Raw genomic sequence first — 16894 nt, 5'->3', positions numbered from 1 at the left:
AGGGTTTCAAGAACTCAGATTGAAAGTTGTAGAAATTTTTGCATGTCATAGTCAGTCTTTTTTTCTGTGAATATTTGCAGTCAGTTTGTGATACTGTATCAGCTCTACCATTTCTGTGGTAGCTAAAGAAAAGAAAGTGTAGGATAATGAACTTGAAAAATTGTGGGATATACAGCAGGAGGGGAATAAAAGATGTAAACAAGAAGGAAGTTAACGAAGGAGGCAATTTTGAACAAGTTTAATGTCATTAATATTTGGTTCTTAGTTAATTCCCAAAAAACTCACATATTTTAATGATTACTGGATATCAAAATATATCTGTGGGTTATAAAGAAAGGGGAGGGCATTGCAAAGAGCTCAGGATAATGCAGGGAAGAGGTAACAGTGTCTAGGGAAATATTTATTCTTTCAAAACCAGAATAAGTATAATAAAACTTATTCATAGTCCACTCTTTCATTTCACATTTGCTGTATACATATTGACATTACTTCTATGAAAGCATTTGAAATATTGATATATTATTACTCTTCATGGATAAGGCAAGGCAGGGAAAGCCTCAAGGAGGAAATATTATGGCAGTTGGACAAGATTACAGAGACACTTTTCCCAGGACTGGCACTTAAGCTTTGTCCTGGGCTGTGCTCAAACCTCTAGGCCACAGCTCTCCTGGGATACCACATATTACGTATGGATGAGCTTTCAAAGTGACCTAAAAGATAGGCACTGTACTCCCTCTGAAAGGCAATAGGATTGAGGATCCTAATATCCCAAGGCCTTTCTGAAAATCTCATCTTACACATGGTCTTAACCACTTCATCACAGTCACTAAATAACAGCAGGTACTTGTTAACAGCATGTGTATTAGTCACTGAAAATAATTTATCCCTGCTTTGGGGCTCCTCTAAAGAAATTATACCTCTCCATTTCTCAGCTTTCTCTATATAACACCTGAGAAATAATTGTTTTCATTTTTCTTTGCCTCATTGATTGTAGAATAAATAATCCATGAAAAACTCCCTATCCTCATTATTCTACTGTATCTGGTGAGCAATAACTTTCAGTTCTGCTGTTTAGGGTCAATGGCCAGGAGGGATGAAAGGGATGGAAGAGTCAGACTCTTGCCTTCCCTAAAACATAAGGCTGGGATATGACCAGGTTGTCTCCGTCATATCTTGTAGGTGAAAATCATAGTGAAACTTCAATGCAGCTTGCTTCCTGGCTCGCTCTCGGGCTGAGAATTAATTACAGAATGGCAACATCTGCATTAGCGGCTCCTGCAGCCCCAGCTCTCTGCAGGCGGGATGATGCTCGCTCCCCACCAGATCTAGGACCGCTCGGAGGACTTGCCTGCTGGCCACCTGTCTCGGATCCCCGCAGGCTGGAGCTCGGGGAGCCGCGGTGCGCGGGGGAGCGGCGGGGAGGGCGGCAGGAGCCGACCGCGGGGCGAGCAGGGACGCCGCGCCTCCGCTCCAGCGGCACCGCGACACCGCCCCGCCGCTCCGCTCCGCGGCCGGCCCCGGCCCCGATCCCAATCCCGATCCCCACCCCATCCCTACCCCTACCCCATCCCCATCCCGATCCCCACCCCATCCCTACCCCATCCCCATCCTCATCCCCATCCCCCTTCGCCCCGGCCCCGCTCCACCTTCCCGCAGCCACAGCCCCGATCCCTGCACTGACTCCCGCCCCGCTCCGCCCCGGCCCTGGCCGCGATCCCCGCCGCTGTCCCCCGGCTCTGCATCTGAGCCAGGCAAGAGAGGACGATCGGGGTCCTGGAGGCTCGAGGGGCGCAGAGGAAGAAGGAGGAGCTGGAGGAAGGGGAGGGGAGCGCAGGGGAGAGGATTTTCCCATCTTCTGTCTTTTTTTTTTTTTTTTTTTTTTTTTTTTTTGAGGAGGAGGAGGAGGAGGAGGAATGTAGCTGCTGCTAGTGGTAGCGTTTCCTCCTGCTGGAAGATGATAAATACATGAGGAGAGAGGCTCTGAGCCTGCTTCTGTGCTGCGGGAGTGTCTCTCTCTCCCTCCCTCCCCTCTCCCTGCTTCTGTGTGAGTGTGTGTTTGGCCGCCCGGCAGTGTGTGCGTGTACACTGTGTATATATATCTGAGCTGGGAGGTTATTGCAAGCTTCTCTCAGCAGCGCTCCTCTGTACAGGAAGAAGGGCTCAGCTGCAGTGGTAGCATCAACAGCAGCATTAGCAGCACCAACTGCTTTATTTGCCTTTCTTCCTTCCCTTCATCTCCATCTCCCTTTTCCCTCCCTCCTCCCACGTCTTTTGGGGGATTGATCTTCATTTTTTTATTATTATTTATTTTTCTACTCTACAATCCTTGTTATTTGATACTTCGTGGCTTTTTTTTTTTTTTTTCCTTCTTTTTCTTTCCCCTTTCTCTGAGAAGGAGGCACAGAAACAAACACGCACAAACACAGAGAAATAAGGGAAAGAAAAGTACCGGGACTTATCCTGCTGCTGCAAACCCAAAGATAGCAGACGAAGAGGGGGTTTGGCTTCTACCCCAAGGTAAAGCCCTGCCCCCTTTACCTCCTCGACACCTCCTCCGAGGAAGAGAAGGAGAGAGAGCGAAGGGGGCCAAAGTGGAGAAAAGCAGGTCTTCTGCGGCTGGCATTTGGAGTACAGGGAGCCAGGAAGTGAAGGATGGTTGTGGTTACCCGAGCTGGCTGCAGGGCAGCTCTCTTCCTCTGGATTTTCATCAGCATTAGCTGCAGAGCCAGGACTGCTCTGCCTGCATCTCGTAAGTACCCTTTTCTAAGAAACACGCACAATTTCAGCTCTGAATTAAGCCAGAGGGAAATTCCCACAACTCTGTGAGGTTGATTATTTTTTGCTTTGCTGATGGATATTGTGTTTGATTGTGTTTGATTTTTCTTTGTATGCGTATGTATGCACTGAGGTCTGATACTGTTTGCAGTGCTCCCCATCAGATCTTCCTTGGTGATTTCAGTGGTAGCTGGTGTGGAAAGTTGAAAGAGACCTGCTCTGTGATATAATCTTGGTTCTGCAATGGAGTCAGAGGGGGAAAGGAATCAGAAGCTGTTCAAAGTTTGGGGATAGTTTTTGTTTGGCTGGTCGGTTTGGTTTGTTTTGGTTTTTTCCATCTCCTTCGGAAGGGATGCAATTTGCATTTGGAAGTACTTCACTTCCACAGTTTTGTAAGGGAAAAGAGGAGATGTGAGCAGTATCCATAACTAGTGTTTTATCAGGGAGCAGCAAGAGAAAATTCTGTCTCATTTGAAGAGGATAGAATGACTGTGAGTTGATGAGAGGGAACTGAGCCAGGACAGCTTTTCTTTTGAGCAAAGTTTTGCTGCCCATAATAGAATGAGCAAAGGTATTTTAGAGGAGACCATCAATTGCCCTCCTAGAGAGGTAGAAATAGTAGAGAAATGATCAAACATCTGCTGAAATGCTGAACTTCAGACTAGAGGAGTGGAGAGCACCTGTACAGAATCCAATTCTGCTATCAGTATAAAAATGACAGCATATTCATTGATTTCAGTGGATATTAGACCAAATCTTTAACATTGCTCTGAGCTGTAGTTTTGAGCAGAACATTTTGCAAGTAGATGTCATTATTAAGTATTTAGTTGTTTCTCTTAAGACTATATAAAACATTTGCCAACTGCCTAGTATTTTTGAAATGCATGCTGAAATGAAACAGTGCATTTTTATGGTATCATCATCATACTGCTTCCTTGATCGGCTGTTTAGAGAGGAAGGAAGTGTCCTGAAATGTTATGGACAGATGTGCTGGGATTGCATACATGTGAATGGGGGTTGATTCTACTGACCGAGCAGGGAATTGCATAGAATGCAATACACAGAGATCTATGTAGATCACTCTATTTATTTATTTGTTTAATTGTTTCCTTGGGGGCTGGAAGGAACAATGCAATGATTAGGGAATTGGAGCACTGCTATGCTTTCTTAGTGGGTTTCTATCTGTTATCATCTAATACCTATTGAAAAACAAGTGTTATTCCAGGATTTACTTGCACTTGCATATTTGCTTGTGTGTCAACAAATATGTACAGCAGTGTCTGCATTGTTATCTAGGTCTCAGAGGCTGTAGGATGTTCAGTTGTTTTCCTACCTTTGAATTAGGAGAAGTATTGATCCTGAGGTTCACTTCTTAGTTTTGACCAGCTATATAATTTTTCGTAGGAGTATTATTTCTTCATGGTCATCTCTCAGGCTCTGCATAATAGGAATATGTGGGGGAGAGGATTCATGATTTATGTTGTCAGAAATCTGTTCTTCAAAAACAAAGTCCCTGCTTTTCTCTAAGAGGGTTTTGGAAATGTTTTGTTTGTTTTTGTCACTCAGCAACTCATGGCTATAGTATAACTTGAAAATGACCTACAGTGGGTTATTGATTTCCCAACAAACAAATCTTTAACTTTTGAATGAAGTTTGTTGAGAAGTTAATGGTTGTGGTAATATCATTATTCCCAGAAATTCCAGGAATCGAGGATATATATAATCTTAATTACAATTTAGTCATATACATTCTCATCTTGATGATTAGCTATTAAAAATTTCTTAATATTAATTCACCTTCCAAGAGCTTATACATTATACTCCTTATGTAGTGAGTGGCATTTCATTTCATTTCTGACTCACTTCTTAAAGTGAAATGGAGCTAGATTTGTTTACTGGAAACATAAATATAGCTAGAAGTACACGTCAGCCTTAAATTTGCAAAAGGATTGTTCACATTGCAGCACATGAAAATTCTTGAAAATTCTTGTAAAGGTTTATGGATGCTTGGGAGCTGGTGCTACAGTGGGAACTCCAGTGCTGTGTCACACTGTTTTGGTGCACCACTTTGCTGGTTATTCTGTTGCATGCTTTTCTATACAAACTGGTCACTGTACTGTATTTTGTCACTGTGCTCTATTTTCTGGGGTTGTTTGTAACTTTGTCTGCAACTGAATGGGATTGGAGGATTTTGTGAATGGGACTGGAGAATTTGGTTCTCTGTTGATGAGATGATATACCTAGTTTTCACTGTCCTTTTTTTTCCCTTTTTTTTCCTTTTTTTTCCCCCTCTGTCAATTTTGAACCTCATATTCTGAATACTTCTGAAACAATTAAAAACTGTGTGAAATGCAACTTTGACGGAAAACTTATTTCCAACCACTATTTCATTTTCTCCTTCATTGTTACTTTATGTTTTGGCTTTGAAGTTATTAACATCAAATTTATTCTTTACAATATTTTTTAGGAAGTACGCAAGTCTTATGGTGTACAGTGCATTACACATCCCTATATATGAGCTTGCTATTCAGTATTTTCTCACAGTCTGGTGTGCTAGTGCTGGCATAGAAAAAGATACAGCTTTCAGAAAGACTACAACTGGACACTGCTGATATGAATATGCTTTACCACAAATGTTTGTTTACTTTGCAAAGTAAATCTATCTCTAGTTAAAATGGAATCTCTCAGAAGTACTGATTCAGAAGTGATCGTGTTGAAAGCTTTTAATCTCATTTAGTTTTATCTTTAGATGAAGTGGGTGTTGACAGCCCTGTGGTATAATAAACATATACTGTGATACAATATCACACACATTAATGCTCAGATCTTACTGTCAATTGTATTCATGGTCATGTTTTCATATCCTGGTAATAAATTCTTCATATTCCTGCAATTTTTTTTTTTATTTTTTTTTAATAAGCGTGGAAGGATGAAAACACCCTTCTGGAATCAAGGCTAATGAACAGCTCAACCAGGAGAGGTCATCACAAGATAAAAAGTAACACAGAAAATACAAATTTAGTGCTTTATACTCTTTTACATGGCTAAGATGGAATGATAAGAATATGAATATGGGTAGACTAACTCTCATTTGTATTCCCATAAAAACCTCAAACACAAAAAGCAGCAACTTTGTTACTTAATAAAAATGTTAAAGGTATTAGTTATAGGATTGTCTCCTTCTCTCTGAAAGGAATTCACTTTACAAGTAATTATCTTTCACAGCTAGAGTTTTTTGGGTTTTTTTCATCATATCTGTTTTTATGCAATGCAAACCTGATGAGCACAGAACTACTAAAGCTTCTAGTTCTGATACTTGTCATACTTTTGTAGTATGTCCCATACCACTGTTCAAGTTGAAGTTTGAGTCCATTTTACAAGACTTGGTGAAAGAAATCCAAAGGGGGGCATGTATAGTAAATCATTAATATGCATAAAAGAAAAAATATACAGCTTTTACCTTTGACTTTGTGGCACACAGAATTTCCTAGGAAAAGTATTGAAAAGGAGTAATGTCCCTTTTGAAAGAGCAAAGCATTGTACAAGAAAGTCTTTTTTAAGAAACCAAGTTGGATGGAGCTCTGAGCAATTGGGCCCGGTGAAAGTTGTACGCCTATGTTGGGCATATGAGGTGTCATATATTCTATCAGATTCACACTTGGGGAATACTTCTCTTCCAGATAATGTCTCAGACACAATGGTATTTTTGTAAATCAGATCAATTTTTTTTTCTGTATAATAACTGATTAACATTTATTAGTTTAGGTCCTGTTATCTTGAGGTTAACACAGTGGTCTCACAGAATTTAGTTTCAAGTATACCAAACCATTTTCATGTGCATTTAGCATTTAATCATTTTTCTTACCTTTGGGGTCAAAGCACTTACAAATATACTAAACTTTTAATTTGAGAGCCTAGCTCTCATTTAAGTTCATGGAATTTCATAGCATTAAACATATGATTTCTCTTTTGTTCTTTTAGAACACTTGAGCTAGAAATTAGAACAAAATTTATATAAAATCCATCATAGTATAATTGTATTAATATTTAGGTGCTATTTATCACCATATAATAAAATTCACTTTCAACAGACAAGTGATAGTTTTAACAACATTGCACTGCGTTACTGAGTTACTGTTATTATTTAACAACATTGCATTGAGTTACTCATCATAACTCTTTTAATAAGTTGGCTTTTTCTCGAGCAATATGTTAACTTATATGTGAATGAATAAAACAGTATCAAATAGTCTGCTCTAATTTCAAAATTGGTGGCAGCAGCTGTAGCCTGTGTCAGTGCTGAAAATCCAAAGTTTCAAAGAGTCTTTAACTTTTGTGTATGCAACATTGCATAAAACCTAATTGCAGACATTCATCTAAATGATTCAAAGTTTGGTGTCAGTGGGCATTGAGTCAATTGTAAATGCCATTGAACTACTGTTTTAAAAACTGGCTTTTGCTTGGGCTGTTTTCACTTTTCTTGTGTGTTTAGTTTCTTTTTTTAAATTCTGGTGCAATAATATGAAATAAGGCATAAAAAGCTCTTTAATAAGTAGTCCAGTCTGAAAGAAAGTTTGAAGGTGAAGTTGAAGACTTTAAATTGAAAACTTTTTTCTGAGCATTGGTTGTTTCTTTTGCAAGGAGATGAGAAATATTTTTTATTTTTCTCTTTTTTTCCTTTTTTTTTTTTTTACTCAGGTACTTTTAACACAGGAGACTATTTCAGTTGCTTCAGTTGTGATAGGAAATAATGTATATATAATGTAATAGACATCAGACTGCACATCTTCTTGAATAACTCACATTACAATCAATCTGTTACGGACAGTAGATTTTCCTATAGAAGTTCTTCAGGACTTTTAACTTGGATCTCTAAGTCTTTAAAATTGTCAGATATCATGTTTACTGTTAGGAGTTTTTAAGACTGTAGTACTTTTAATGTCTGGGACAATAACAAACTAGGCACAAACCATGGGGGAGTTTCTGCATTTTCTTTTTTCCAGATTTTCAAAAGCTGATCTCACTCTGCATGATCTGACTCATAGGTCAAAATAAGATAACTGGTTAAATTTTGAGGTTTCCCCCTACCCATGTATACGTCCTGAGTAGCTGTCATGCTCATCTTACAAAAAGCACATGGACTTGCAAATGTGATCCAGTCACGTAGGAAACTTCAACTAGGAAATGTTAGAGAAGCAACAGGAGTCTTCTTCATCAGATGAGATGATGAGTGACTTCGCAAATTCTTTAGTCTTCACAATTTTAAATAATTTGAAATTAAAGCATAATTTCCAAAACGCACTTAGAGATGAGAACCTTCTTTAAAAGATTAGGAAGACTTGTAGGATAAAGAGAGCAGTCCGCTAGCTTGAGCCTTCTTGCACTGAAGGAAATGGAAGTTGTGCCACAGATTTTAGGAACAGTGGGGTTATGTTTTTTTGTCATGGGTTCATGATTCAGTCCATTGGTATGAAATACTAGAAATCATTAAAAAGGTCCTTCAGATTTCAGCCTTTGAATGAACATTGATTTTATCTGTATTTCACTTCATTTATCAAGCAACTTCATTGGCATTGCATAGGTAGATAATCCAAGACCACCAGGTAATTGCAGAACATGTTAAATCTCTCAATTTGGTGAAGTAGAAAATTGCAGTAATCAGTAATCAATTCTTTTGAGCCACTTGCATTTCCAAATTTGAAGACATTTTAGATCTAATAAAAGAATTGCCAAGTCCTGTGCTTAACATTTACAAAGAACTTGGGCACTTGGTTTTGATAGTTCTGTAATTTTAAAGCAGCTTTACAAAGCTGAGACCTTTCCTACCTCAGAAATGGTCTCAGTATTCATTCACTGTAGTAGTAGCCAGCCTTTTCCGATTGGGTCTTTAAGGTTGAACAGCAGATAATTCAGAGCAGAAAAGGATATTGACATTCACATTTACCTCTTTCCTCTGCCTAAAAAAGTTTAGAGATTTTTTGACTTTACAATCTCCTGGTGGACATATGGTTCTTTCAGATATTTTACTTAAGCAAGTGGTCATGTTAAGTCCACTGGGGGACTGGCAAACTTATTTACACATATGGTTCATTACTTGATGTTAATATTTACCACTGTTTGAAATATTTATCAAATATTTTATTTTAAGCTGTGTATGCACTCCAAAAATATGTTTTAAATAAATCAGTGACTAAAATCGACTCAGCATAGCTAGGAACTTTGTTTCCAGCTTTGCATTTGCATTGGTAAATGCTCAAGTTGGGTTACAACTTTCAATGTGTAAATAAAATAAGCAGCTAAAAATACTTTCTAGAAGCCAGAAAGCATTTGAACTGTTCTAGCCAAAGGATTTTCCATTCCACAAACAAATGTGATGTTTTTGAATGAACATTTATTATTTGCATCTAGAATATTTAAGTCTCAGCTTAAAGGGAAAGTAATTTTTCTTGTAGAAATTTAGTGACTGTCTAAATATAACATAAACATTCTGTTTGATATTGTAAAACTGCTATGTCATTTAGTATTCTGTAATCTTTGCCCAAGGAGGTCAATTATACACATGCTATATTTCTGCTTTCTGTTTGTACAACGAAGGAATAATCTGACGGAAAAAAATAAGCTTTTTTTGTTTTGCATCAAATCCAGAGGGGTGTCACTGTCTGGGTTTCTTAAATCACCTAAATACTGATAAAAATGTCTCTTATTGGTTGCTTAATCATCTCATATACTTAAACTGGTATTTAGCGAGAACCCAATGAAAACCTGGAATTTATAGGGACGTAATACAGAAGATCAGCAGATGTGCTGAGGAGACTGCAAGGGTCCATTTCCATAAGGGGCAGAAGAAAGCCTGTGATGGAAGGCTTGCCAGAGAAGAAAAGGAAGAATTATTGTCTAAGGGCCTAATGCAATGGGATAAAACACAGCAGGAAAGGCAAGCTCAATATATTTAAAGTTTTCATACCATTTCATATCATATCACTGTTTTTAAGTATCATTGGTGTAAAGTCCTTGGAACACACTTTGAAATGCAATTAAATTGGAATATGCTTTTACTCAGCTTCTAGGGATAGAAGGAACACTATGGTTCGTGAAAAACAAGCAAAAAACCAAAAAACAAACCAACAAAAAACCTAGAATAGCAAACCAACACACAGGAAAGCAAAATATTTACACCCTGTTGACCCAGGTTTCAAATACAGACACCTTCCTAAAATCTTTAGAGTTTTCAGTGAAAACATAGGGAGGGCTTTTACATTTTTTTTTCTCTGAACACAGACAAAAAAAAAGGATAATTAGTTAATTTAAAAACACAGAGATTAAAACTAGTGGTATCCACCATTGTTCTGGGCTATGAGTAAAAATGGGAGAGGGAGGTGCTGAACAGAGGTTGAGGTTGTCTCCCACAAAATAACAGTAACCTATTTATTTTTCTGCTGAGGAATGGAGTCACAGAGAGTAGATTGCCCTGTCCATACCATTAGCATTGCATTAGGAAAAGGGTAAGCCTCTGTCAGAAATGAAGTCAGAAGCATATCCTGTTCAGGGCAGGCTCTGCTGGATACATGCTCCCAAGCTTCAGCAAGCTGTACTCTCTAATGTTCTTTTCTTTGGCTTTACATCCAAAAAATTATGCTAGTGGGCATACTGTCAATTATATGATGAATGTCCTACCTGCTTCTTCCCTGGTACAGCCAAGCCGTTAGAAATGATAGCAGAATTCCCTCTATATTAGAGAAGGTATCCTTTACTGTTCCAACCCTTTTGCAAAAAATGCACACCACATGATCACACAGCCATTTGCTTCTGCTCCTAATTCATTTGCCATTTCTCACATACCTCCTTTCTGATTTTATTAATCATCTTACTCCCTACTCTCTGTCCTCTCCCTACCCTTTCCTCCAGCAATAAACTGACTCCACTAGCTTCTCTTGGATTCTCATTGATTCATCACTGTTTTGAGTAATTTGCTGAGCCTGAAACTGAGGGAGATTGTCTTCATTGATTCCTGATTAATTCATCTGTTTGTGAAAGCTAGGTACACAGGTAATAACTCAATTGAAATTCCTTCACTGCTTAATTGCTGTGCCATAATCCTGCCCTGTTAAATCAGATAATCAGATATTATGAATGAAGTTAGGATTTATTTTTTCAAAACACAACTATTAGAATATCACTATAAGGAATGCTATAACCATTCATAAAATGCAAATTTTGAGTTTAGGTCAGTACAGTGCATAGGTTTTATTCATATGGAAAAAACTGTGTCAGAGGAGTTCTGTGAGTGAAATATGCTTCCAAATCTACATATTCATAACTTTTAAGGCCAAAAACCCAGCTGCAGTGATATGGTTGATTGTATTACTACTTTTTTTCTGCTTCACAGATGTCCTGGTTTAGGGCAAATTTGGGAGGAAACTTCCAAAGGGGTCCCTCTAGAAAGCAGATTCAAGAAGCCCCTCCCCTTACTGGTTCAAGAAAATATTTCTTTGGAGAAAAGTGGAAAAAACTGCTTATTTTACAAGCAAAGTATTCACAAGCATAAAAAAATAAATAGTATTAAACAATAAAACCTCTCACTGCTCTCAAGAGATAGCAAATTCAGAAAGTCCTTGTCATGGGGTGTAGCTGGGCATGCTCAGTCCCTCTGGTGCTGGAAAATGCCACATCCCAGGCCCTGGTAGGCCACAGGCATAAGCTGCTGGTGTTCTTCTGAGTTTTCAGTAAAAAGCAGGTTTGAACACTCTCAAAAAAAGAAAAACCACAGTCCATGGAGCGTCACTGCCTCAGCTAGCTAAAAACTAGCTAAAAACAAAGGAGAGCTCTCTTCCACTGTCCGTCCATGCTGCAGACAGCACAGTCTTGGAGAAGAGAAAGATGAAACTCTTACCTTTATATTTTGAAAACAACCACCTCAGAGATTCCACTGCTTCTCTTTCTCCCCCCTTCACTCTCAAATCTGGTTTTAAGGGTGCAGAACTTAATAACCACTATAAACAGAACAGATGATTAACGATACAAGCATCATAAAGTCACCACTGGATAACAGAGCATAGCATCAATGAACCAGAGAATGTTTTGGATTGGAAGAGACCATCTAGTCCAACCCCACCCCACAGGCGGGGACATATTTCACAAAAGCAGATTCCTCAATGCCCTGTCCAACTCAATTCTAAACACTTCCAGGGATGGGATATTTGCAGCTTCTCTGGGCAGTCTGTTCCAGAATTCAATCCTTTTGTGTAATCTAAATCTACCCTCTTTAGTTTAAAAATGTTCCTCTCATACTATCAGTACATGCTCTGGTAAAAAGTATTTCTTTATCTTTCTTGTAGGCCCCTTTTAAGTTTGGAAAGGCTGCTATATAAGGTCTGCCTGGAGCCTTTTTTCTTTCCAAAATAAACCACACCAACCATCTCAGCTTCTCTTTATGAAACGGAGAAGCTCTCTGACTATTTCTGTAGCCATCACGTCAACAAACTCCAACATGTCAATGTCTTTCTTCTGTTGAGTTGGACTCAGAGTGGCCCCGGAGCTGGACTCAGTGCTCCATATCAGGTCTAAGGACAGCACAGTAGAGGGGCAAGTGTGACCTCCCATGACCTGTTGGCCATGCTGCCGTTTATGCATTCCAGGATCCTATTGGCTTTCTCAGCTGCAACTGTACATTGCTGGCTCTTAAAGAAGTTTTCATCTGCCAATATCCCCAAGCCCTTCTTTGCTTTCAATCCATTCATCCCCCAGTTTGTATTGCTTCTGGGGGTTGCCCCAACCCAGGTGATGGACTTTACACTTGGATTTGTTGAACTTCATGAGGTTCACATGAGACCACTCCTCAAGCCTGTCCACATCTCTCTGGATGGTGTCCTTTCCCTCAGTCATATCAGCAGCACCACACAGCTTGGTTTTGTTCCACAAACTTGCTAAGGGTACACTCAACCCCACGGTCTAGGTCATTAATAAAGACATTTAACTGTACTTGTCCTAATACCCCTAAAGAAAAACACTCATCTCTTTGAGCACGGCTATTCAGTCAAACCTCATCCATCTAACAATTCATGCATCAAAACTATATTTCTCCAATTTGGAGATAAGGGTGTTGTGTAAAACTGTGTCATTGGCCAGGTAGGTTCATCAGAAGCTCTTCCCTCATCTACCAATAGAGTCACTCCTTTGTAGAAAGCCACCAGGTCACATATGATTTGCCCTTCATGACACCAAGTTTACTTTCCCTAATACACCTCCTTGTCATTCATACCCTTTGGCAGAGTTTCTAGGAGAATCTAGTTTCATGAACCTTCTAGGCACAGAGGCTGACTGGTTGGCAGTTCTCAAAGTATCCATTTTTTCACATTACATAAATGGGTGCAATGTTTCCCCTTTTCCAGACACTGTGGCTTTTGCTTGACTGTCATCACTTTTCAGAAGTGATAGAGAACTGCTTACATCTGCCAGTTCCCTCAGGACCCTGGGGTGCAGCTTGTCAGCTTCCATAGACTTGTCTATGTTTAGGTTCCTCAGATGGCCTTGAATCTGGTCTGCTCCCACAATGGAGTCCCTGCCTTTATATTCAGGGCCTTGAGAGATGTGAGAAGTTTAGTTGGCAAGGAAAATTTGAGGAAAAATGTTGCTGAGTACATCGGACTTGTCCATATCAGCTGTCATCAGATGCCCTTGTCTCATTTATCAGAGGGGTACAGTTTCTTTTGTCTTCCATTCCCAAGTCACATACCTGTCAGGGTTTTCACACATTTCCTTCTGGCATTAAATGTACAGTCTGGAGCTATGTTCTTTACCCTAAGTTCATGACTTCAAACATGGTCACATTGAAATGCCTAATGTTTCCTTTTACCAGCTGACTTAGTTGTCCCAAGCTTTTGACATGGAAACTTCAAGTCATCTTCAGCTTCAAAGACTATGCATTTTTCTGCAGTTCAAATAATAGAGATGTTAAGCAATGAAGGACTGAAAATCAGACTTCCACTAGTTCTCACTAGAAACCACTCACTTCCTTTGTTACAATTACATTTTGAGATATTTAGAGTGCCACATTTACAATAATTTTGAATCTTGGTTAAAATAGGGTAGACTGCCATTCAAGTGCCTTCAGAATTCAAAATACCTATTATTGCAATTTATGCAGAAACAGACCTAAATGCATATATGTGCAAATTTCTTGTCTTCCAATTTTGTATTCTCAGGAAAAAAAAAAAAAAAAAAAAAGAAGCCTTCAGAAGATCAGGAAACTTTGATGAGATCTACTTTTTTAAAAACTATGTTGCTTTTCAGTAATTGCATTCACAGCATTTAAATTTTTGTTAATCAGGATCTATTGTTTTGTCTAGCAGCAATATTAGTTGGAGTGGCTTGTAAGTGTGCAGGTCATCTTTTTCAGTATTTGCACTTCACAGCTTCTTTCAGCCTTCAGGAATTTCCTTGCTGTTTCAAGGGTTATTGGAAATCAGCAATAATCAGCAGAGACCTTCTCGGTTACAGCTTGCCCTGCTGGTTGGAACTGCCTAGCCTTGTTAACCTCTGTTTAACATCTTTGTCAGCTTTTATTAGAATGTAAATTGTTTTGTTGCCACTTTGGGATCTAACTATGCAATCCTTTTCATTTTCCTAACACTGTATGTTTTTGCTTTTCTACATGATTGGCAAATTCATCACTTATATGTAGCAGTCTTTTGGTATGGCTCCTTTTGCTCCTCAACTCTCTCACTTAAAAAAAAAACCCAAAACACAAAACGCAAAACCCACACCCATGATTTTGGTTCTTTTTCTAACAATAGTTCTTATGATTTCTGTGCATAGACAAATTAAACCTTATATATTTTTTGCACATAGCTTATTGTATTTGTTAAATTCTGCTTTACAAAATCACAGAATGGTTGAGTTTGTAAGGGACTGCTGGAGGTTATCCTGCCTTGCTAAAATAGGGTACCTTATATCAAATCTAAATCTGTCCTCTAGGAAGGCTATACAGCACCAGATAACATGGCCATGGAGAGGCTACAGTAACATGGTTGTTGGTTTCAGGCAGAAGGAAGTAATATAATCTTTTCTGACCTGTTTTGTCCTGGTCCTTACTATTGCTTCAAATCAGAAGAGAAAATTCATCTGAATTTTAGGGATTCTCTGTATTCTTAATTTAACAACTTGCTATATCACTAAGGTCAGTCTCATAGAAATGCCCCTCCCAGTCTTCACTGACATATTTTTCTATATTCATAGAGAATAGTTAGTTCACAATTCTTGATGTCATAGAGAACATTTATATTCTGAATTGGAAAATCACTTCTGTTGCTGAAGATTTACCTTTTATGAAATATCAGTAAAACCATTATGTCAATTGTGAGGAGTGTTCAGAGATAGAAGTTGATTTTATTTTTCTTCTCACTGGGAAAGGCTGTTGCTTTTGGTTTTATATTGAATCTGAAATGAAATAGCTCAAACTGTTATTACCTGAATACTTTACTAGGAACTATTTTTCTTATTTGTACAGCTGTTGAGTCCTGAAAAATGTAATTGCAGACAGTGAGGACCAGGGAAATAAATTTTGATGTGCTGAAACAGGGACACTCAGATTACAGGCCTGTCACAAAACCAGAAACATCAAAAAGAGTCTAATGAGTGAGAATTCTGTCCTCAAAGTTATGACCCAAAAGTTTTCTTCAATTCTTCTCACTAAATCTAAAAAAAGGAAGATGGAACCAAACTAGAAAAATCTTGAGATGGAAGGAAGTACTGAAGTTTTGGACACGACTCAGATTCAAAACTCAGTGGAGTGAGATCTGACTTTCTAGATCAGTCATGTGCCTGCAAATATTCCTCAAACTCTACATCAGGATCAATTTGGCCATTTTGTTTTACTTGATGAGGGTGCACATGCAGTGTGCCTTTGGATTGCCCAAGATTCTCTGTATCATATACCCTGTATTGTGTTGATGTATTACTGCATCCCCCAAAATGCTGTGAGGTGGCATGTTTTCAAGTAAGCAGCTACGTGAAAAGTGCATGAGTAACTGAATAAAATGAGATAAACGTAAAACGAAGAAAAATAAGGCTGAATTTTCAACAGAACTGTAACAAAATTGTATGATAATTCTGAGAAACCACAACAAATACTTCAAGTCTGATTGTAGGACTGAAAAGAATTTATTGGCACTGTCTCATTTACACTGAGACTTAAAGATCAGAGGCATGCTGAGAATTTTTGGTGGAATTTCAGAGATATGATTGGCATTTTATGGTTATACACACATCTAAGACAAGACTCTACTTCCCAACAAGAAAAATATTATTTGCAAGTATAGCCTGCTTTGTACTAATAAATCAGTGTATTCCTTGCTTTGTTTTAATAACTCTGATTACAGAAAGAAATGAACATAAAGCTATGAAGGATATCATAGTAATTCAGCATATAACGATATAAATACTTCTAATAACATTCAAACTTTACATATATCAAAGAAAAATTGTTCTGGTGTCAGTTTTAATGAGGAATATAGTTATTTTTCAGCACTGGTGTTTAATACGTAAAACGTTTTTATTTTCTTGCCTTCCATCTTCCTTCTGCCCCAGGCAGACATTTCAACTTATTCAAATAAAAATACTTATGTGATATTCCAGAAGATTCTTATCCTTTGATTTTGGCAGAGGAGCAAGAGGGAAAAAAAAAAACGACATCTTTCTGTATATTCCTGCAGGCAAATCCATATTAATATCTGAGGTGGATCCATCAAGAGTTGAAAGATCTGAATAGATCCTGAGGGATGTTTTATGATAGAAGGGATTGGAGACCACAAGGGCAAGAATCAGGACTTCCTTCTGTAAAATGTTCAGCTCCTTGAAAACTGTTCAGAGGTTGTGGAAAGAGACAGATAACCTGGAGCTGGTTAAGTTCTCTAGCTCTCTACCATTTTTGTTGTACATTGCATGTCTGGTCTACTTTTTTTGTGGATATAAATAGAATAAATATTCAAACCATTTGTAAGAATTAGCCTCAAATGTGAATCTGTGTGTTACCTATGCCCTTAATAAGGAGAGCAGTGTGCATAGAACAGTGTTTATAACACAACTGATGGCAGTAAAATTTTTCAGTGCTAGATCTCTAATT

The 16894-nt window shown here is 38.4% G+C and overlaps 1 protein-coding gene across 1 annotated transcript in view; it reads left to right on the top strand.

The window, feature by feature from the left end:
• Positions 1-1930: 1930 nt before the first annotated feature.
• The window catches only part of CNTNAP2 (contactin associated protein 2), a 1019478-nt gene continuing 1004514 nt past the window's right edge, over positions 1931-16894 (top strand). The window contains exon 1 of the mRNA XM_038163912.1: positions 1931-2749. Within this exon, the coding sequence (XP_038019840.1) occupies positions 2653-2749 (97 nt within the window). The 5' untranslated portion in view covers positions 1931-2652. The remainder of the gene's footprint in view (positions 2750-16894) is intronic.

The sequence above is a fragment of the Motacilla alba genome, chromosome 2 (genome assembly GCF_015832195.1).
Source record: "Motacilla alba alba isolate MOTALB_02 chromosome 2, Motacilla_alba_V1.0_pri, whole genome shotgun sequence".
Lineage (NCBI taxonomy): Eukaryota > Metazoa > Chordata > Aves > Passeriformes > Motacillidae > Motacilla > Motacilla alba.
This window is presented reverse-complemented; position numbering and strand designations above follow the sequence as displayed.